The 23,213-nt window shown below is 41.8% G+C and overlaps 1 protein-coding gene across 8 annotated transcripts in view; it reads right to left on the minus strand.

The window, feature by feature from the left end:
- Positions 1–23,213, minus strand: part of TENM2 (teneurin transmembrane protein 2) — a 960,873-nt gene that overhangs the window by 18,014 nt on the left and 919,646 nt on the right. For all 8 annotated transcript variants that reach the window (XM_057729532.1, XM_057729570.1, XM_057729561.1 and 5 more), the window contains 2 exons: positions 6,218–6,514; positions 3,145–4,759 (listed from right to left, as the gene is read on the minus strand). In XM_057729532.1, coding sequence (XP_057585515.1) covers positions 3,145–4,759; positions 6,218–6,514 — 1,912 coding nt within the window. The remainder of the gene's footprint in view (positions 1–3,144; positions 4,760–6,217; positions 6,515–23,213) is intronic.

Here is a 23,213-nt window from a genome sequence, read left to right on the forward strand (position 1 = left end):
TCGAGGACAGGCCAGGCTTGGGCCTGAGCACAGGTCTTGGTTTGCCCAGGACTGAGCAGCTTCCTGGGATGTGCTGACTTTGGAAAAGCTCAGGGCACTGCAGGTTGTTGGGGGCGAGGATTTGTCTCTGTCTGTCTTTTATTTCCTCTCCTCTAATATCTTTTAAATCACAGATGTATCAATCATCAGTACATTACCTTAAACAATAACTGTTTAAAAGGGTGCAGCTTTAGAGCCTGTGCGTGAGAAAGGAATCACTTCTTGTCCTGCCTTACCCCTCTGGGTAGCTACAGCTGTGTCCAGCCCAGATGTCTCTGTGCTCCTAACAGGTATTCTACGCTGCTCTCCTTTGTGCCAGCATTTTGGGGGAGGAAACAGCCTCCTCCAGCCTCAGGAGCTCTCTCTTTCATTCAGAGAGCTCTGTTTCCAAACAGCAAAGATTCTTTTTGAGGACCAGAGAGAGTACTTCTGTTCGTCGCGTTCCTGCTGACTACATCTCCATTACTTCTTAAATTGTGGGTGGCACGTTCAGCCACTCCGCTTACCTCCTAAGATGCAAATTAAGACTCATATAGATGGGTTTACAGATGAGCCAACATCCGAATGGTGGAGAATGATTTGGTGTTCTCGTCTGGGATGTACTCTCCAGGGGTCATCTCATCTTGAGCGGGCAGCAGGTGTGGGCTTGTGCCTGGTCCTGCTCTCTCCCCCCAGCCCCTCTTACTGTGCTTTGACTGCAGCTATCAGCTCTAGGCATGTAGCTTCTCTAACATTACCTTTTATTTTAGACTTTTTGTTATGTGTTCTGGATTCAGTTTTGTTGGACTTCGTTCAACTTGATTTGATGCCCATTTATTGAGTCTCCATGAAGCACTGGAATGAGGAAAGCCATCTTGCTATTCAGAAAACTCTGCTAATTTCTTTTTGTCTTTTCAGGAGAACCAGGAGAGTAGCTGAGGGGGGTCAGTGAGGTTGACTGTGCTCTGCGAATGATTCTGTTTGGGTCTCGGCAGCTGTAGGTGTCTGTTTAGCCCAAGCTAAGGGCTTTCTTTTTACTTGCCTCTGGCTGATTCATCCCTAAGATATCCAGTGCCAAACAGGGCCAGAGTCTGGGAAGCGCATTCTTGTGGGGCGGGGGCTTCTTCTCCTGTGGCTGAGATAGGCATGGGCTGCCTCTCCAGGCACACTGTTTCCCTGGTTTGCAACACTCTTCCTCTCCCTCCCCCACTTCGTAATTGGCCTCTGCTCAAATGCCACCTCCTCTGTGAGCACCCTAAATAAACAAGACACTTCCCATCACTCTCTAACTCCTTACCTATTTCATTTATCTTCACAGCCCTTATCATTATCTGAAACTATATACCTACGGGTGTGTGTTTTCCTGAGAGGTCCTTTAATTTGAAACTGCAGTGAACTGGGAGACACACAAATCCTGCTAAGCCCTGGGGAAGAGGGGAAGCCCTGGGAGAGTAGTAGCAGGGTCTCCTAGTGAGGTGCACTGGGGAGACCAGGAGGGAACTAGCTTGGCCAAAACTCCTGCATTCCAAAGGGACCAGCTGCTGTGGTTGTAGGGGGATGCTGGGTTCAACTTCAAAGGCTCTGGAACTTGTTATTGAGGCACACCAGGGCCACAAGTTGACCTTTAAGGTCATCTATTTCTGCAGCATGGGACACTGAGGGCAGCACTGTGCTCCAGGGAGCTGCTGCTTCCTTTCCTATCTTGGGGATGGACAAACGATCCCCGGCTACCTGAGGGTAGGGACCCCTTGGGCTTGATGCTTCCCTAGCCCATGGCCAAGAGCTATGAGTTTCCTGGAAGATGGGGGGGGGCCTTGGAATGGGGGTCCCCATTGTTACTCCTCTACAATGCATGTACAGGTGAGATGGTCCTAGATTCCTTGCTGAAAGTTGTTATTTTTGATCCATCCATCCATCCAGATTTCCTTGCTTATCTCCCTGAAGATAGGGACTCTATATTGCTTTCTACTGCATCTCTAGCATTATGTATTAGATAGAAATATTTGTAAATAGGTGAAGGGGTGGATGGATGGATGGATGGAGGTAGATGGATGGACATGGATGGATAGGGACCTTCATTTTACCAATTTCTCACTAATCATGAGGAAGTAGATTATTTGCCCTCCTCGGCCCTTCTATCCACACCCCTCTCCAAGCTGCCTATGTCCTTTTGAGTTTTGCTTATAGTCTTTCTTCAGCCTTGAGCCCATTTCTGCCAACCAACATTCCCTTCATCCTTCAGACCCAGTCTGACACGAGGCTCTTCTGTACTACATCAAAATTTTCAAATCTGAAGTCATCTGCACGTGTGCCACACACACACACACACACACACACACACACCCCACACACACAGCTTTGAGAGAAGAGTGTTTGCCTTGTTTATCATCGTATCTCCCCAGAATGTAGCATGCTGGCACCCTATAAATGCGTGTGGAGTAAGTAACTGAGCAAACACCTATACGGTAGCACAGACTTAATTCTGCTTTGCGTTGTCACTGGTTGTTTGTATTTGTATCGCACCAGCCCGGTTGTGAGGTCAGGAACTGGGTCTTAGTCATCTCAGTATCTATGCTCATCCATCGCTTCACTAGTAATGGTGATGTTAATAACACGAGCTCACACCCTTTTGTGAACAGCCTCTATCTAAGTGCCAGGCACTGGACTTGTCTGTGTGAGTTCATTTACTTCTTATGATCACTCTGTGAGATGATCTTGTTAGTGCCCTTTTGCAGAGAGGGAAACGACAACTCAGAGATACTGGACAACTAGCCCAAGGTCCTTTGGCTTAAAAACAGAAGAGAGAGAATCTGAATCAAGCATTTCTGAGACCAGAGTCCCATTCTTTCCCCTTTCATAAGGCTGCTTTCCTCTTTTGGGGTAGGATGGGCTCTTGTGAAAGTTATTTCAAGTGAATGGACTTGAAAGTGGTCAGAACATGTTCAAATAGACCTGATGACTGCTCTGTACTGCTGTCACTTGGCTGCTCTAGACCCTGTACTGTACGCAGCCCTCCAGAATCCTCCTAGCATCAGACATAAGACGGTCTTCTGAAGTCCCTGCCAGTCTACCAGGACAACCACCCCACAGGAAACCACTGCCCAACTGAGGTGGCCAAGTCCTCACCTGTCACGTAGTTCTTCAAATCCAGCTCATTGCTGAGAGGATTGTTGCTCTTGAACATATACAGGTTAAAGGGGGCTGGCTCCTTGCCCACGTTTTTCCACACGGTGTAGTCCGGAGAGGTCCATCGTCCTGCCAGCACGTCATAATCACGCTGCGTGAAGTGGACCAGCTTGGTCAGGGGATCGTAGAGTCCCCCATGGAAGCCGATGACCATCTGGAAGTCAGGGTTGGAGTCGTAATAAATCTCCCCGTAGGCGGTGTACTGCAACTGCTTGATCATGAGGCCATTGATGCTGAACACAGCCAGGGGAGTCCCTGTGTTGTCCGAGGCAACGTAGTACTCCTCCCCGCTGCTGCTCTCCATGGCAAAGAGGTGACCTTGGAGGTCATAGTAGAGCGAGGTTATCTCCGAGTTGGAGTGATTGTAGACGTGGGTGATGCGAGTCGGGTTGTGGAGGTCGGAGTAGAAATACTGCAGATGGTGGCCCAGGTTGGTCTTGTAGGAAGCCCGCCGCCCCACGCCATCATAGCGGTACTGGACACTCCAGCCACTGGCCTTGTTGTAGGCTCTCGTTAGGAGGCCCTTGGAGTTGTATTCAAAGATGTCAGCCCCTCGCTGGCACAGATAGCCGTCGTCATCAATTTTGTACTGCACGTCGCCCAGCCTGGTTATCCGATCCCGGAGGTCATAGCGCAAGGGCATGAGGCGCACGCTGTTCCCCGGGTTCAGCAAGTGGAGGTTCCCGTTGAGGTCATAGCTGTAGCGCCAAGTCGGGCGGTCATTGACGGACACACTCTGGAGCTGCCCATCCCCGTCATAGTCATAGGTGTACTTAGTGGTGTTGGCGTAGGGCCCCAGCTTCAGCTCCCTCTTGATCACCCTGCCCATGCTGTCATACTGCACGGTCATCCAGTACATGAGGGACCGGAACATCTCGTACTGGACTTCCTTGATCCGCCCGTGGGTGTCAAAGTGTTTGCTGAGGGTCATCACGGCCGTGGTGATGATCTGGTTGATATCATAATAGATGACTCCGAACTTGCCGAAGTGTTCCACTTTGCCGGAAATCTCGTCATAGCGGTAGAGGTCAACGGGAAGGGGAGTCTCGCTTATGACGGGCTTGATGCTTGCGATCCGGAAGCTGTTGTCATGATAGGTGTATTCAAACCTGGCATTGACCATGCCTTCCTCAGAGAACCTGTAGATCTGCTTGTCCACAAGTGGGCCAATCTTCCGGTACCTGATGGTGCAGGAGAAGCCCCCACTTTGGAGGTTGACCATTTTTAAGACACCGGTGGTCTCATCATACCCGAAAGTGATGGCAGTACTGTCATAGACAATCTCTGATAACTTGGAGAGTTTCCCATATTTGTAGAACACCTGGCGCCCAGTGCCCAAAAAGGATGTCTTTAGGATGCGACCATCGTCGCTGTAGTCAAAGATGACCGATGCGTTGCTTTCAGGTGGGTTGTAAGTGTTGCGGATGTAGCCAATGGAGGTGTGGGTGGACATGCTGTGCCGGGCGACGCTGGGCATGGTGACGGCGTGGAGGCGTTCGGAGGAGTCGTACTCAAATATGTACTGACGCTGACTCTGAAGCAGGAGGACCATGGACTGCAGGAAGGAAAGGGGAAGCGAACACGTGAGTTGGCCATTTGGGACCAAGCGCTCCAATGGACAGAATTTATTCCGTTTCCCTAAATGGCAATTCAAAAGCCATGAGGGATGGGCAAGTTTAGACCAGAGTTTCCAGGCATATTGGTTTCACTGGGCATGCTACTCTATGGATCATGGTGGCTACTTAGAGGAACGCTCCCCAAACTTAAATGTGCATGTGAGATACCCAGGGATCTGGTTAAAAGGCAGATTCTGATTCAGTAGTTCGGTGGGGGAGGGCAGTGGAGAGGTGGCCTTAGAAGCTGCTTTTGGAACAAGCTCCCAGGTGATGCTGATGTTGCTTGGACCATAGTCTGAGTCGTAAGGGGTTTGAAGGACTGAGGTGAGAGACACTGAGTTTGCCTCCAGGCTCAATAACAAGAAATCTGAGATTGGTTAGAAATGACTGCTGCTAACCCAGCAGGGGACAGGTGTGACACACATTATGTTTGGGGCACCCCTGATCAACTCTAAAAAGCAAGCACATCTTCCATTTAGAAGCCACTGAAAAGATTAAGTAATCCAGAATCATTGATTCTTTGGGGAAAAAAATGGCCTCAGACTTGAAGCAATGGGGAGATTCTTGCCTCCCCTAGTCAACCATTCTAGTATTTTACGGCCTAATGAGAACAGTATTCAGAAGGGGCCAAAGAGACAGCAGCCCCTCTTACAGACAAGGAAATAGCTCTGTCTGCAGGTGACCGCTGACAGGAGGAGGCAAGACAGGAAGAAATGGAAACGGGCTTGTGTGAAGGGGAGTCCAGGTGAGAGGCCCAGGCTGAGCCATCCCGTCTAATGACTGGATGACCAGGGAAGCCTTTAAAAGTGATGACTTGTGCCCCGAAGGGACCTCTTTTTATTGCTGCTCCAACCTGACCTTTTCCAACGTGGAGACCTGAGTCTGCCACTTGCAGACACAGGGAATTACATAGCGAGAATCCGTTGGCTGCTTTAGCCAACAGGCCAAGTAGGAGGGTGTTGGTCCGTGTGCTCGAGTTTTAGGCGGAATTCCCTGTCCTGATGGCTTAATTTCGGGCAAGGCAGAAATGAATCACTGCATTTCCAATTCATAAGGAATGACGAGCCATGCTGCCAGCGGGATGATTCTGTCCACTTCAACAGCACTTTTTTTTTTTTGAATTAAAAATCAGACTATCCATCCTTCTTGCCATTACTGAGTGTCTAGCACTTTTTTTTTTTTTTTTGCTGTTAATGGTAATAGTTCTGGGCTATGAATAACATTTTCCTTCAGATTTCCTCTCTCCCAGAGGGTGAGAGTGCTCGGGGAGCCCTGGTAGAGTCAAAGTAAAGATGTTAAAGTGTCTTACGGCAAAGCCTATCAGGTCAGCCTAAAGGGAGCAGCGCGAATGAGACAGTGAGAGAGCCCCAGTGAGCGAGGGCGGCACGTCCACCCACCTTGTCAAGGTAGGAATAGCTCCACACTTTCCCGTCGGCAAACATGCGGGACACGATCCGGCCTTGCTTGTCAATGTCCGTCCGCTCACTCATGGCCCCGCGCTGAAGGCCGGCCAAGCGCCCATTGAAGAAATAGGAGACGTTGACAGCTGCCAGCCCGCTGCTGGGGAGCCAGAGGAAGGGGCGGCCCACCTGGTCATAAATGATCCTCAGGGTGAACTTCCGGTGATCATCGTAGATCTTCTCTGTCCGAATATTCCGGTCATAGTCAATGGACAAGAGATTTCTTCCGTGGACCTAGGAAAACACAACAGGCCGGCTTTGAATGACATCACTGGCACATGTTAGATCAGGCTTCTATAGCGGACACAGGTGGCATGGCCAGGGCATGTGTGCGTGCTGGAGGAAGAGATACCCTTGAAGTTATTTAGAGAAGTGCTTTCTAAACTCCTTCACACCATAGTACACATAGAAAATGGTAACTTTTGCAGGGTGCACTAGAATATAGAAATGCAGCTGCTAATGGCTGGAGATGACTGATCTGGGCATGGCCGCCATGAACAGTTATGTAGGCTGTGCACTGCAGTTACAGGGGTGCCATCAGGTTGTAGACAGCGTGAATGATAAACACTGGGCAGTGCACAAATTACACAGCCATACACAATAGCCCTGGACCCTGGGGTTCTGACTGTCCCGCCTGGCCATCCTGGGAAGCAAGAGGATTTGCACACTTACAACCCTTTTTTGACACATCACCAGCTAATGGGTAGCTAATGATCTTTAAGAGCAAGTGCCAAGATTTCTTCTGAAACCTTAAGAAAACAGTACCTAGGAAGGTGAGGAGAAGGTCTTAGAAATCCATTTTTTTTACCAAGATCTGGGAATATGAAGCCTTATTCCTATGTGAACTCCTTTAATTATCCCACCTAGAGAAAAATCTTACCACTGTCAAGGATGCAAGACATCAGTGGGGCCATCTCATCAGGGTTGGGGAATTCCAACAGAGGGAAGAACTGATTTACTTGGATTTGAACGTAATAATGGAAGACTTCCAGATATAATTTAATATTTATTTAGAAGTCGATCTGATCAGAGAAGAGATTCCGTCCCAGAACTCAGAGCTGAGAGACTAGACTCTGGGTAGGGGGAAAGGAGAGGGACTCTAGAGATTTTGCTAGCCCTGAGCGGATGGCTGAAAGTGAAGGAAATGAGGCTGACTTAGCCCAGGCTCTTTGAAGGTAATTGACTGCAAACCCAGACATCCCTGGGGTGACTGTTGAAGGCAAGGGAAGGTGTAAACCTGCAGAAGGAAGACATGTGATGTGTAAACATGCAGCTGTGAGACATGTCTGGTACCTCCTCACCTTACCCTAATAACTCAATAGCACTTAACAATAATGATGGTGATGGCAATGATGACCTTGATGGTAATAGGAACTTTGACCTGTGCTGAGGGCTAGTCTGGATAGGCATTGTGTTAGGCAATGTGCATCCAATCTGAGTTGATGCTCACAAATGAGGAAACAGCCTAAAACACAGGTTATATATTTTCTCAAGGTCACACAGCAGTGAAGGAGTAGGGTTGGTCTGGAACTTAGGTCTTCAGACTTTGACCAGGTAACCAACCGGCTTTACTCTTTCCTACACCGTGTATAGTGTATATGCACTGTATGTACGGAGATGTGTCAGATGGTGAAGAGACTGTAAAGGAGTCTAGCGGCTTTTTGGGGGAGACCAGGGATAATTCTAACAGGACAGGCACCTGTTATGCTGGGGAGCAGCACTGTCCCCAGGTAAAGGACTACATTTCACAGCTTCCTTTGGAGACGGGGGTGGCTACAGTGATGTAAGTAGTACTTGTTGGCTGGGTCTTCTGGGAACCTTGAAAAAAGCAGACTTAGCTAAGAAGCAGGCACCCTTTTGTTCTTCCCACTTTCCTCCTTTTCTTAGGTGGAATGTGCATGTGACCACTGGTACTCCAGTATTGACTTTGTGAATATGGGGTGACTTTGAGGATGTTAAACCTCACAGATAATGGCTCATCCAGAGAAAGAGTCAACCTAGGTGTCTTCAAGATGACCTAGGTCATCTGTGCCAGCCATGAATTGCTTACCTCTAGACTCCTTTTAGCTCATAAAAATCATAAGCCTATATCGTGTATAAGCTCCTATTATTTCTAATTTGTTACCAGCAGTTGAAACTAATCTAAACTGATAAAAGCCCCTGATGCTTTGACAGGTATTGTGTTAGGTACGTTACATACCTGATCGCAATTTAATTCTCACGATATAGGTATAAATTATTTTATATATGGCCAACTGAGCTCGGAGGGGCCACATAGCTAGAGAAGTGGCAGAGGCAGGACTTGAACCCAGGACTACTTGATTCTCCAAACCACTGCTGTTTTCATGGAGTCATCCCAGACAAAAGGAGAAAGAACATGTGAGAGAAACATTTAGAAAAAAGAAATGCTAAAGCATGGAAAGAGAATAAAAGTGGTGAGTTCTTGAGATTATAAGGAAATACAACTTCAAGTCTGATGACTTCATGTCATCACGCCTTACAGTAATTAGGAAGAACCATCAGGAAAGCAAAGAATGAGTGTGGCAGGATATTTTCAACAGGCCCAAAAGTTAATGCTGTCAGAATCACTGAAGATGTTGAAGATATGGTATTAGGAGTTACCAGAATCAGAGCAAACCACAGGCTGGGGTCAGAAATATCACTTCCTCTGGAAACAGAAGTTTGGACATACTGGGTTGCTTCATTTGGGACAAGAGCAAAAGGCCACCAAGATTCTTAATCCTATGTGTTTAAGAAGTTTAGTTCAAGACCTCGTTAACATTTTCTTAGACAGAATGAATACTGTGGCAGCAACTGAGGAAGGATTTTCAGGATTTTCTGCACCATGCCTATGCATTTCCCACCTCCTCGGCCGTCCTTCCATTCTTCTATCCCTTTTCTTATTCTTTTCCCTTTTGCTTCTCTTTGCTGATATCATAAGCCCCCAGTGCATGTATTATTTATTGAACATTAAATCTCTGCTAATGTCTGGCATGGTGCCTGTCTGGAATGCAAGGTAGAACACCACCAACAAAGCAACACGTCTCAAGAACTTACGATGGGCTTAGTGTGTTCTCAGCACTGCCCATGTTTTATCTTGTTTAATCCTCACAACACTCCCAGGAAAGCACTGTTATCCCCATTTTACATGCAAGGCACCGGCAGGTTTAATTGCCCTGCTGAAGCTTACACAAATACTAAGTGGTGGAGGCAGGATCCCAATCCCAGGCTCACCATCTTCACCCCTAGGCTGTACCACCCCCTCTGACGAGTGGCTCTTCATTAGACATGCAATTCTGGACCACCCGGGATGCTCTCTAAAGCACAGCTGCTGAATCAGCCTGCCAGGGAATAGGAGCTGGGTGATTCTGACGCATACTCTTGGTTAACATACACTCAGTGTGATATAAGGCCCTATCCTCAGTTACCTGGGGGAGACCAACAGGCAAATCCTGTTTCCATAGTACACTCGTGTGTGTATGTACGTATGTGTATGTTTGTATGTATTTATAGTGCTATAACATGTATTCATCAGAGACACTAACATGTAAACCATATATACAAGCATGGTTATCATTGTAACAGCTACATTCACATGTGAAGGTGCTAAGAATGCAGAAAGCACTGAAGAGTGGGCAAGCACAGAAGAGGGGTCCCCAACCTCAGACTGCTACCATTGGGTTTGCTGCTATTCCTTAAAGCTAACGAGGCCTCTGACTCTTGGCTCAGGTGCACCAACCATACAAAAGTAATAGGTGCTCATCTTTAGCCGTTGATAATTTAGGGTGGGATTTTATTTCCAAATTCATCATGTCCCTGGGAATGGGATTTTGTTATAGCGCTGATTTGAGCTAATTTTTACCTCCAATTTTATGTAAATAATTGACATACATCATTGTATAAGTTTAAGGAGTACAGCATAATAATTTGACTTACATATATTGTGAAATGATTACCACATTGTTTGGTTAATAAGCATCATCTCATATAGATAGAAAAGAGAAAGAAAAAACTCTTAGGATTTACTGTCTTCACAACTTTTTTTAATCAGTGATTTTTATGTTTATTTTTAAAATTAAGATAGAATTGACATGCAATATTAGTTTCAAGTGTACACCATCGTGATTCAATATTGTACGTATTGTGAAATGATCACCACAATAAGACTAGTTAACATTAGTCACCACAAGTAGTTGGGAATTTTTTTTCTTGCGATGAGAACTTTTAAGATTTACCCTCTTAGCAGCTTTCAGATGAACAATACAGTGTTAACTATAAGGGCCATGCTGTACATTACAACCCCATTACTTATTTATTTTGTGACTGGATGTTTGTACCTTTCGACTCTCTTCTTCCATTTTGCTTACCCCCACCTCTCACCTCTGTCGACCACTAATCTGTTCTCAGTAACTATGATCTTGGTTTTTTTTTTCTTTTTTGAGATTCCACATATAAGTAAGATCATATGGTGTTTGTCTTTCTCTGTCCGACTTATTTCACTTAGCATAATGCCCTCAAGGTCCATCCATATCACAAATGGCAAGATTTCATTCTTTTTTGTTTTTTGGGAGGATACTATTCCATTTTATACATACATATGTGTATATATGTATATACATGTCTTTCACGTCTTGGCTGTTGTAAACAGTGTTACAGTGAGCCCCGGGGTGCATATCTGTTTGAGTTAGTGTTTTCATTTTCTTCATATATATGCCCAAAAGTGGAATTGCCGGCTCACATGGTAGTTCTATCTTTTAATTTTTGGAGGATACCCCATACTGTTTTCCATAGTGGCTGCAACAATTTACATTCCCACCAATAGTACACAAGGGTTCCCTTTTCTCCACATCCTTGCCAACACTTGTTATTTGTCTTTTTGATAATAGCAGTCTAACAGGTGTGAGCTAATATCTCAGGATGGTTTTGATTTGCACATCCCTAGGGATCAATGATGTTGAGCATCTTTTCGTGTATCTGTTGGCTGTATGTCTTCTTTGGAAAAATGTCTATACAGATCCTATTTTTTAGACGAATCAGTTTTTAAAATTTTTTTTTGCTATTGAGTTATACAAGTCCTTTTTATATTTTGGATATTAACCCCTTATCAGATACACAATTTGTAAATATTAAAAAATGTTATAATGAAAAAGCTGCCTTTTCATTTTGTGGATGGTCTCCTTTGCTTGTGTAAGCTTTTTTTTTTTTTTTTTTAAACACTTTATTTATTGGCTGGGTTGGGTCTTCATTGCTGCGTGTGGGCTTTCTCTAGTTGCGCAGGGTGGGGGCTACTCTTTGTTGTGGTGCACGGGCTTTGCATTGAGGTGGCTTCTCTTGCTGAGGAGCACGAGCTCTAGGTGCATGGGCTTCAGTAGTTGTGGCTTGCAGCTCTAGAGCTCAGGCTCAGTAGTCGTGGCACACAGGCTTAGTTGCTATGTGGTATATGAGACCTTCCTGGACCAGGGATTGAACCCATGTCCCCCGCATTGGCAGGCAGATTCTTAATCACTGTGTCACCAGGGAAATCCCATGTAAACTTTTTAATTTGATGTAGTCTCGCTTGTTGGTTTTTGCTTTTATTGCCTTTGGTTTTATGTCAAATGCAAAAAAATCATCATCAAGACCAATGTCAATGAGACTATTTTTCTTCTCAGAATTTTGTGGTTTCAGGTCTTATGTTCAAGTTTTTAATCCATTTGAGTTACTTTTTGTGCATGGTATAAGACAGTGGTACAGGTTTCATTCTTTTGTATGTGGCTGTCAAGTTTTCCCAGCACCAGCTGTTGAAGAGAGTGTCCTTCCTCTGTTTTGTATTCTCGGCTCCTTTGTTGTAAATTAATTGCTGTACATTAATATCTGGGTTTATTTCTGGGCTCTCAATTTTGTTACATTGGTCTTTGTGTCTATTTTTATTCCAGTACCACGTTGTTTTTATTTATTGATTTAACTTACCTATTTTCGGCTGCGTCAGGTCTTAGTTGAGGCATGCAGGATCTTCTGTTGTGGCACGCGCATTGCAGTGCACGGGCTTTTCTCTAGTTGTGGCGTGTGGGTTTTCTCTTCTCTAGTTGTGGCGTGCAGGCTCCAGAGCGCATGGGCTCTGTAGTTTGCAGCACACAGGCTCTCCAGGTGAGGTGTGCGGGCTCAGTAGTTGTGGTGCGCGGGCTTAGTTTCCCCAGGGTCTTAGTTCCCTGACCAGGGATCGAACCCACATCCCCTGCACTGGAAGGTGGATTCTTTACCACTGGACCACCAGAGAAGTCCCCAATACCATATTATTTTGATTACTATAGCTTTGCAATAAGTTTGAAATCAGGGATCATGATGCCTTCAGTTTTGTTCTTTTTTACGATTGCTTTGGAGAGAGAGGCATAGAGAACAAACATATGGATACCAAGGGGGAGAGGGGGATAGTGGGATGAATTGGGAGATGGGGATTGACATATATACACTATTGATACTAGGTATAAAATAGATAACTAATGAGAACCTACTGTATAGCACAAGGAACTGTACCCAGTGCTCTTGTGGCAACCTAAATGGGAAGGAAATCCAAAAAGGGGAAATATGTATACATATAGCTGATTCACTTTGCTGTGCAGCTGAAACTAACACAATATTAAAAAGCAACTATATACTCCAATACAAATTAAAAAAAAAAGGTTGCTTTGGCCATTTGCGTATCTGTGGTTTCATACAAATTATAAGAATGTCCGCTCTATTTCTGTGAAAAATGACATTGGAATTTTATTAGGGATTGCACTGAATCTGTAAATTGCTTTTGGTAGTATGGACATTTTATCAGTATTAATTCTCCCAATCCATAAGCGTGGAACACCTTCCCATGTATTTGTGTCGCCTTCAGTTTCTTTCATCAATGTCTTACAGTTTTCAGTGTACAAATGTTTCACCTCCTTGGCTAAATTTATCCCTAGGTATTTTGTTTGTTTTGATGCAGTTGTAAATGGGATTGTGTTCTTACTTTCTCTTTCTGATAATTTGTTATTAGCATATAGAAATACAACAGATTGCTGTATACTTTATTCTGCAACTTTAGTGAATTTGTTTATTCTAATTTTTTTTTTGCAAAGTCTTTATGGTATTTTATGTATAATTTCATGACTTCTGCAAATAGTGACAGTTTTACTTCTTCCTTTCCCTTTTGGATGCCTTTTACTTATTTTTCTTACTTAATTGCTGTGGCTAGGACTTGCAGTGTGTTGAATAAAAATGGCAAGAGTGGGTGTACTTGTCTTCTTGATCTTAAAGGAAGAGCTTTCAGCCTTTCACCATTGAGTATGATGTTAGGTATAGGCTTATCGTCTATGGCCTTGATTATGCTGAGGTACATTCCCTCTATACTCACTCTGCTGAGGGTTCTTATCTAAATGGATGTTGAATTTTGACAAAAGCTTTTCAGTGTCTGTTGAGATGGTCATATGATTTTTATCCTTTATTTTGTTAATGTGTATCACATCCATTTACTGATGTTGAACCATCCTTTCATCCTTAGAATAAATTTCACTTGATCATATATATGATTCTTTTAATGTATTGTTGACTTTGGTGTGCTAATGTTGCGCTGAGGATTTTTTTCATCTATATCCATCAGGGATATTGGCTTGTAATTTTATTTCTTGTGGTGTACTTGTCTGGCTTTGGTATCAGGGTAATGCTGGCCTTGTTAAATGAGTTTGGAAGTATTCTTTTTAGAAGGACAGGTATCCATTCTTTGAATATTAAGTAAAACTCACAAGTGAAGCCATGTGATCCTGGACTTTCGTTTGATGGGAGGTTTTTGTTTGTTTGTTTGTTTTTAGGGATTACTTCTTTAATACCATTAGAGTGGTTTTTCTACATCATAGGTGAAAATGACTGTAGGTGTGTAATTAGACATGCAGATAGGGTCAGGTTTGTTCGCAGGAAGACGGTTTACCAGTCTGTCCTTCTGGTGGGAGGTTTTTGACTACTGATTCAATCTCCTTACTAGTAACTGGTCTGTTCAGATGTTCTATTTCTTCAGGATTCAGTCTTTGTATGTTGCATGTTTCTAGAAATTTATCCTCTTCTTCCACATTGTCCATTTGTTGGTGTATAATTGTTCATAGTAATCTTTTATGATCATTTTATTTCCGTGGTATGGATTGTAACGTCTTCTCTTTCATCTCAGATTTTATTTATTTGAGTCCTCTTTTTCTAAAGTCTAGCTAAAGGTTTGTCAATTTTATCTTTCCAAAGAAATAGCTCTTAGTGTCACTGAATTTTTGTTATTGTTTATTTAGTCTCTCATTTATTTTTGCTCTGATCTGTATTATTCCTTCTTTCTACTAATTTTGGGCTTCATTTGTTCTTCTTTTTCTAGTTCCTTGAGGTATAAAAGTAGGTTGTGTATTTATGATTTTTCTCATTTCTTCAGGCAGACATTTATTGCCGTGAACTTCCCTCTTAGAATTACTTTAAAAAAAAAATTTATTTATTTACTTATTGGCTGCATTGGGTCTTGCTGGCGCAGGCTTTCTCTAGTTGCTGAGAGTGGGGGCTACTCTTCATTGCAGTGCACAGGCTTCTCTTGTTGTGGAGCATGGGCTCTAGGTGCTAGTTGTGGCACGTGGGCTCAAGAGTTGTGGCTTGTGGGCTCCAGAGTGCAGGCTCAGTAGTTGTGGCACACGGGCTTAGTAGCTCCGTGGCATGTGGGATTTTCCCTGACCAGGGCTTGAACCCATATCCCTTGCATTGGTAGGTGGAATCTTAACCACTGCGCCACCAGGGAAGCCCTCTTAGAGCTACTTTTTCTGCATCTCTTAAGTTTTGGTATGTTGTATTTCCATTTTCATTTGTCTCAACATATTTTTTGATTTCTCTTTTGATTTCTACTACTCATTGATCTATAGCATGTTGTTTAATCTCCACATATTTGTGAATTTTCTAGTTTTCTTCTAATTGAGTTGTATTTCTAGTTTCATACCATTGTGGTCAGAAAAGATGCTTGATATGATTTCAACCTTGTAAATTTGCTAAGAATTGCATTGTGGCCTCATATATGATCTATGCTGGGGAAAGTTCCGAGTGCACTTGAGGAGATGTGTATTCTGTTGCTTTTGGATGGAATGTTCTGTTAAATTTATCTGGTCTAATATGTTATTTAAGGCCAATGTTTCCTTACTGATTTCTGTCTGGATAATCTATCCATTGATGTAAGTGGGGTATTAAGTCTCCCACTATTATTGTATTCCTGTCTATTTCTCCCTTTAGATCTGTTAATATTTGCTTTATATCTTTAGGTGTTCCTATGTTGGATGCGTAAATTTTACAAATACTATATCCTCTTTTGGACTTACCCCCTTGTCATTATATAATACTTTATTTAACAACTTTCACATATATCATACAGCAGTGTTAACATGGTCATCATGTTGTACATTACATACCTAGCACTTATTTATCTTATAACTGGAAGTCTGTACATTTTGATTACCTTCCTCCAATTCTACCTCCCTCAGTCTGCCTCTGTAATCACAAATCTGATCTCTTTTAATATGAGTTTTGGGATTTTGTTTGTTTGTTTGTTTTATAGATTACACCTGTGAGTAAGATCATTCCGTATTGGTGTTCCTCTGTCTGACTAATTTCACTTAGCCCAATGCCCTCAAGGTTCATGTTGTTGCACAAGGCAGAAAGTCCTCATTTTTTATGGTTGAATAGCATTCCATTGTATGTGTGTGTGTGTGATATACATACATCATATTTGTGTATGATATATATACATACACACACACCACAACTTCTTTGTCCATTCACTGTCAATGGACACTTAGGATATTTCCATATTTTAGCTATTACAAATGCTGCTATGAACATGCGGAAATAGATATCCCTTTTCTTCCCCCTTCAGACATATTCCCAAAAGTAGAATTGCTGGATCATACAGTAATTCTATTTTTAATTTTTTGAGGACCCTCCATACTGCTTTCCATAGTGTCTGCACCAACTTACAACCCCCCCCCCCGCCAAATAGTGCACAAGAGTTCCCTTTTCTCCATATCCTCACCACATTTGTTAACTCTTGTCTTTTTTAGGATGGTCATTCTAACAGGGGTGAGGTGATATCTTATTGTTTTTGACTTGCATTTCCCTAGTTACTAGTGATGTTGAGCATCTTTTCATGTACCTGTTGGCCATCTATATATCTTCTTTGGAAAAATTTCTATTCAGATCCTCTGCCCAATCCAATTTTTAACTGGATTATTATTATTATTATTATTGCCATTGAATTGTATGAGTTCTTGATATACTTTAGATGTTAACACTTTATCAGATATATGGTTCACAAATATTTTTTCCCATTGTGTAGTTGTCATTTCAGTTTGTTGATTGTTTCTTTTGCTGTGCAGAGCTGTATAGTTGATGTATTCTCACTTTATTTTTGATTTTGTTGATTGTGCTGTAGGTGTCATCACCAAGACCCAGGTCAAGGAGCTTCTTCCTATTTTTTCCTCTAGGAGTTTGATCATTTCAAGTCTTATATTTAACTCTGTAATCCATTTCAAGGTAATATTTGTGAGAGGTCTAAGACAGGGGTCTAGGTTCATTATTTTATATGTGAATATCCAATTTTCACAGCAACATTTATTGAAGAGACTTTTATCCATTGAGTATTCTTGGCTCCCTTGTCAAACACAGTTGATCATATAAGCTTGAATTTATTTCTGGACTCTCAATTCTATTCCATTGGTCTGTCTGTTTTTATGCCAGTACCATACTGTTTTGATGACTATGGCTTAGTATGACTTGAAACCAGGAAGTGTGATACCTTCTGCTTTGTTCTTGTTTCTTAGGATTTCTTTGGTCATCAGGGTCTGTTGTGGTTCCATATAAATTTTAGAATTTTTTCTACTTCTGTAACAAATGCCATTGGAATCTTAATAGGGATTGCATTAAATCTGTATATGACTTTTGGTAGTTTTGACATTTTAACACTCTTAATTCTTACATTCCATGAAATTGGGACACCTTTGCATTTATTTGTGTCTTTTTTGGTTTCTTTTACCAGTGTCTTGTATTTTTCAAAGTAGAAATCTTTCACCTCCTTAGCAAAATTATTCCTAAGTATTTTATTGTTTTTGATACTATTGCAAATAGTATCACTTTCTTCATTTATTTTTCAGATAATTCATTGTGAGTGCATAGACACTACTGAATTCTGGATGTTAATTTTGTATCCTACACTCTTGACAAATTCGTTGATTATCTCGAACAATGTTCTGGTAGAGTATTTAGGATTTTCTATGTGTAAAATTATGTCATCTGCAAATAGAGATAAATTTTACTTCTTCCTTTCCAATTCTGATACCTTTTATTTATTTTTCTTCCCTGACTACTCTGGCTAGAACTTTCAATACTATGTTGAATAGGAGTGGTGAGAGTGGGCACCCTTGTCTTGATTCGGATCTTAGGGGGAAAACTTTCAACCTTTTACTGTTCAGTGTGATGTAGCTATGGGCTTGTTGTATATGGCCTTTATTATGCTGAGGTATGTTCTATGTATACCTAATTTGTTACCAACAAATTCAATTTGTTCCATCTATACCTAATTTCAACACCTGTCAAATGCTTTTTTTCTGCATGTATTGACATAATCATATGATTTTTTTCTTTCATTCTATTAATGTGGTGTATCACACTGACTATTTTGCATATGTTGAAACATCCTTGCATCCTAGGGGTAAATCCCACTTGGTCATGGTAAATGATCCTTTTTTATGTGCTGCTGAATTTGGTTTGCTAGTATTTTATTGGGAATTTTTGCATCTATATTCATCAGTCACACTGGTTTGTAGTTTTCTTTTTTGACTGTGTCCATTTCTGGTTTTGGTATCAGGATAATGCTCACCTTGTAAAATAAGCTTGGGGGGGAGTGTTCCCTCCTCTTTGACTTTTGAAAGAGTTTGAGAATGACTGGTGTTAATTCTTCTTAAAATGTTTGGGAAAACTCACCAGTGAAGCCATCTGATTCTGAGCTTTTCTTCATTAGGCGATTTCTGGCTACTGATTGTTTTCTTACTAGTAATTGGTCTGTTCAAATTTTCTATTTCTTCCTGATGCAGTCTTGGTAACTCGTACATTTCTAAGAATTTTTCCATTTCCTCTAGGTTGTTCAGTTTGTTGGTCTATAGTTGTTCAGAGAAGCCTCCTATGGTCCTTTGTATTTCTGTAGTATAAATTGTAATGTGTCCTTCTTTATTTATAATTTTGTTGATTTGGGTCCCTTCTCTTTTTTCCTTGGTTGATGTACCTAAGGGTTTGTCAGTTTTGTTGATCTTTTCAAAGAACCAACTGTGAGTTTGTTTTATATTTTCTATTATTTTTCTGTTCTCTTATTTACTTATTTATGCTCTTTTATTTCCTTCCTTCTGGTAAACTTGGGCTCTGTTTGTTCTCCTTTTTTTCTAGTTCCTTAAGGGCATGGAGTTAGGTTGTTTCTTTGGACTCTTTCTTGCTTCTTAGTGCAGGTGTCTGTTTCTGTGAACTTCTCTCTTAGAACTGCTTTTGCTGCATCCCATAAGGTTTGGTATGTTGTATTACCATTTTCATTTGTCTCAAAATACTTTAAAAAAATTATTTATTTATTTATTTACTTATGGCCGTGTTGGGTCTTAGGTGCAGCACGCAGGATCTTCCTCGTGTGCAAGCCTTTGTTGCGGCATGCAGCTTCTCTCTAGTTGTGGTGCATGAGCTCTGTAGTTGTGCATGGGCTTAGTTGCCCCACAGCATGTGGGATCTTAGTTCCCTGACCAGGGATTGAACCTGTGTCTCTGCATTGGAAGGTGGATTCTTAACCACTGGACCACTAGGGAAGTCCCTCAAAATACTCTTAAAATTTCCTATGTAGTTTGTTTTTGATCCATTGGTTGTTCAGGAGAGTGTTTTAAAATTTCCATGTATTTGTTCATTTTCTAGTTTTCCTCCTGCTACTGATTTCTAGTATTATACCACCGTGGTCAGAGAAGATACTTCATGTGATTTTGGTCTTCTTGAATTTGCTAAGACTTGTTTGGTGGCCCAACATATGGTTTATCTTAGAAATTGTTCCATGTGCACCTGAAGAATGTGTATTCTGCTGTCATCAGATAGCATGTTCTGTATATGTCTGTTAGGTCTGTTTTGTCTATAGTATTGTTCAAATCTACTGTTTCCTTATTGATTCTGCATCTGAATGATCTATCCATTGTTGAAGGTGGGATATTAAAGTTCCCACCTATTATTGTATTGCTGTTTATCTCTCCTTTTAGCCCTGTTTTTGCTTTATATATTTAGATGCTTCAGTGTTGAGCATATAAATATTTACAATTGTTATATCTTAATGGATGGGCCTTTTTATCAGCATATAATGAACTTTGTTTCTTTTTACCATTTTTAAAGTCTCTTCTGTTTGATATAAGTATAGCTACTCCTGCTTTTTTTGGGATTATTATTTATTTGAAACATATTTTTCCATCCTTTCACTCTACATATGTCTTTAAGGCTAAAGTGAGTCTCATATAAGGCAGCATACTGTTTTTTGGTTTTGTTTTTGTTTTTTTAAAGTGCTTCTGAAACCTGGTTCTTGTATTACCAATTCTATCTACATTCACAGCACTCATTCTAGCTGTAGAGTCTGTTATACTCTCTAAATTTATTTATTTATTTTTAAGCTTTATTATTGATTTTTGGCTGTGTTGGGTCTTCATTGCTGCACACAGACTTTCTCTAGTTGTGGCGAATAAGGGCTACTCTTCATTGAGGTGTAAGCATTCCTTATCATGGTGGCTGCTTTTGCTGCAGAGCACAGGCTCTAGGTGCGTGGGCTTCAGTAGTTGCAGCGTGTGGGCTCAGCAGTGTGGCTCACAGGCTCTAGAGCACAGGCTCAGTAGTTGTAGTGCATGGGCTTAAGTTGCTCCATAGCATGTGGGATCTTCCTGGACCAGGGCTCTAACCCATGCCCGCTGCATTGGCAGGCAGAGTCTTAACCACTGTACTACCAGGGAAGCCCTAAGGCAGCATATCATTAAATTTTTTTTTCCCTAATCAATTCAACTACCCTACGTCTTTTCTGGTTTGTTTTTTATTTCATTTATTTATTTTGGCTGCGTCGGGTCTTAGTTGCAGCATGCAGGATCTTTCATTGTGGCGCAAGTGCTCCTCTCTAGTTGTGGTGTATGGGCTTCCCTCTAGTTGTGGTGTGTGGGCTTCTCTCTAGTTGTGGCATGTGGGTTTTTCTCTCTCTAGTTGTGGCACACAGGCTCCAGGGCACATGGGCTCTGTAGTTTGTGGCACATAGGCTCTCTCGTTGAGGTGCACAAGCTTGGTGGTTGTGGCATACAGGCTTAGTTGTCCCATGGCATGTAGGACCTTTGTTCCCCAACCAGGGATCAAAGGCAGATTCTTTACCACTGGACCACCAGGGAAGTCCCCATTCTATGTCTCTTAATTAGAGAATTTAATGTTTACACTTAAAGTGCTTATTGATAGGTAAGGACTTATTGTTGCCATTTTGTTCATCATTTTCTGGCTTTCTTGTAGATGCATTGTTCCTTTTTCATATCCTGCTTTTTTTTTTTTTTTTTTTTTGGCCGTGCCTTGTGGCTTATGGGAAGCACAGAGTCCTAACCATTGGATAGCTAGGGAATTCCCCTCGCTGTCTTTTTTTTTCTGTGTTTTGATGTCTTTTGGTACCAGTGTACTCTGACTCCTTTTATCATGTTCTTTTGTGTAATTACTACAGGTTTTTTCCTCATGGTTACCATTATACTTACATAAAATATCTTAAAATTATAACACTATTTTAAACTGATAACTTTTTTTTGTGGCCCTGCCAAGTTGATAACGTAACTTTAATTCCTGAAATTTTTACTTTTCACATTTTAGGTACTGATATTACAGTTTATGTATTTTTAATACTAAGTAGCTAATAACAGATTATAATAGTTATTATTATTTTTATTATTTTTTAAATTTATAACTAGAATTGTAAGTGAATTACACACTCCTCTTAACAGATTACGTAATTAACTTTGACTATATGTTTACCATTAGAAGTGAGTTTTATGCTACTTTCTTCTGTTTTTATGATGTTAATTAGTAATCTTTTACTTCCACTCAAAGAACTCCTTTACCATTTTGGTAAGGCAGGTCTAATGGTGGTGAACTCCCTCACTCTTGTTTGCTCATGAGTCTTCATCCTTCCTTCATTTCTTTCATTTATTTCTTTATTTGTTTGTTTATTTTATTGGCTGTGTTGGGTCTTTTTTTGCTGTGTGTGGGCTTTCTTTTAGTTGCAGTGAGTGGGGGCTACTCTTTGTTGTGCTGCGCGGGCTCCTCATTGCCGTGGCTTCTCTTGCTGTGGAGCATGGGCTCTAGGCGTGTGGGCTTCAGTAGTTGCAGCATATGGGCTCAATAGTTGTGGCTCATGGACTCTAAAGCACAGGCTCAATAGTTGTGGCGCATGGGCTTAGTTGCTCTGCGACATGTGGGATCTTCCTGGAGCAGGGATCAAACCCGTGTCCCCTGCATTGGCAGGTGGATTCTTAACCACTGCACCACCTAGGAAGCCCCCTTCCTTCATTTCTGAAAAACAGCTTTGCTGGCTATAGAATTCTTGGTTTACAGTGTTTTTTGTTTTTTTTTTAATCCTTTTTCAGTAATTTGAATATATTACCCCATTCTCTCGTGGCCTGAAAAGTTTCTGTTGAGAAATCTGCTGATAGTCTCATGGAGTTTCCTTTGTATGTAAGGTCTCTCTTTTGCCCTGCTGCTCTCAACTTTCTTTATCTTTGACTTTTGACAATGTTAACTGTAATGTGTCTCTTTGTAGCCCTATTTGGGCTCAACTTATTTGGGATCCTTTGGGTCTCGTTGATCTGGATGTCCGTTTCTCTCTTTTGGTTTGGAAAGATTTCAGCCATTACTGCTTTAAATATATTTTCTGTTCCTTTCTCTTTCTCTTCTGGAATTCCCATAATGCAAATATTCTTTTTTGGGGGGGAGGGAGGGGGTCTCATAAATGCAAAGGCTTTCATCACTGTTTTTCTTTTTTGCTCCTCTGTATAATTTCAACTGTCCTTTCTTCCAGGTTGTTGAGTCTGCTTTTGAAGCTCTTTATTGAATTATGCAGTTTAGTTACTGTATTTTTCAGCTCTAGAATTTTTTTTCATGGTTTTTATTTTCAATTTCTTGTTGTGTTCATGAATTGTTTTCCTAATTTCGTTTGTCTGTCTGTGTGTTCTTACATTTCACTGAAGTTCTTTAAGAGGGCTACTCTGAATTCTTTGACTGACAGTTCATAGATATTCAAGTAGGGTCAGTTACTCAAGTTCTCTTAGTTTCCTTTGATGGTGTCATATTTTCCTGATTTTTCATGACCCTTCATTCCTTACATTGGTATCTGTGCGTTTGAATAAGTGGTCTCTTTTTTAGACTTTGTAGCTTTGCTTTGGTAGAGACAATTCTTCACCAGTTAGCTCACTTTTAGTTTTGGCAAGTATCTGCTGATAACATCCTTGAGCAGGTGAGGCTTGCTATCAGGGTCTATTTTTGGATGAGGCAACTGCCTGAGAACTGAGGGCAGGGGTGGGAGGGTGTGCTGTTGACTGAGGACAGTTGGACAGGACTCGTCTTGCTTCCCTGCCTAAGTGAGGCTGTAGGATGGGCTCTGCAGTTGCCTAAGTTCTCTGGTCAGGCTTACTAGACCATTGGGCCTGAGTACTATACTCAGCAGTAGGTAGCTGCCCTGCATTAGTGGGGCAGCAGAATGGAATCCAGGGCCTACATGGCTTGTTGTTTGGGGACTTGAATTTGGGAAGAGCATATACTGAATTCCCTCTCCAGATGCGGGCTACCGGTTTTGCGCTGCAGATGGGAAAAGCCATAGGTTGTGCTCTCTGTTCAAGTGCCACACTAA

Source organism: Hippopotamus amphibius, chromosome 1 (assembly GCF_030028045.1).
Source record: "Hippopotamus amphibius kiboko isolate mHipAmp2 chromosome 1, mHipAmp2.hap2, whole genome shotgun sequence".
Classification (NCBI taxonomy): domain Eukaryota; kingdom Metazoa; phylum Chordata; class Mammalia; order Artiodactyla; family Hippopotamidae; genus Hippopotamus; species Hippopotamus amphibius.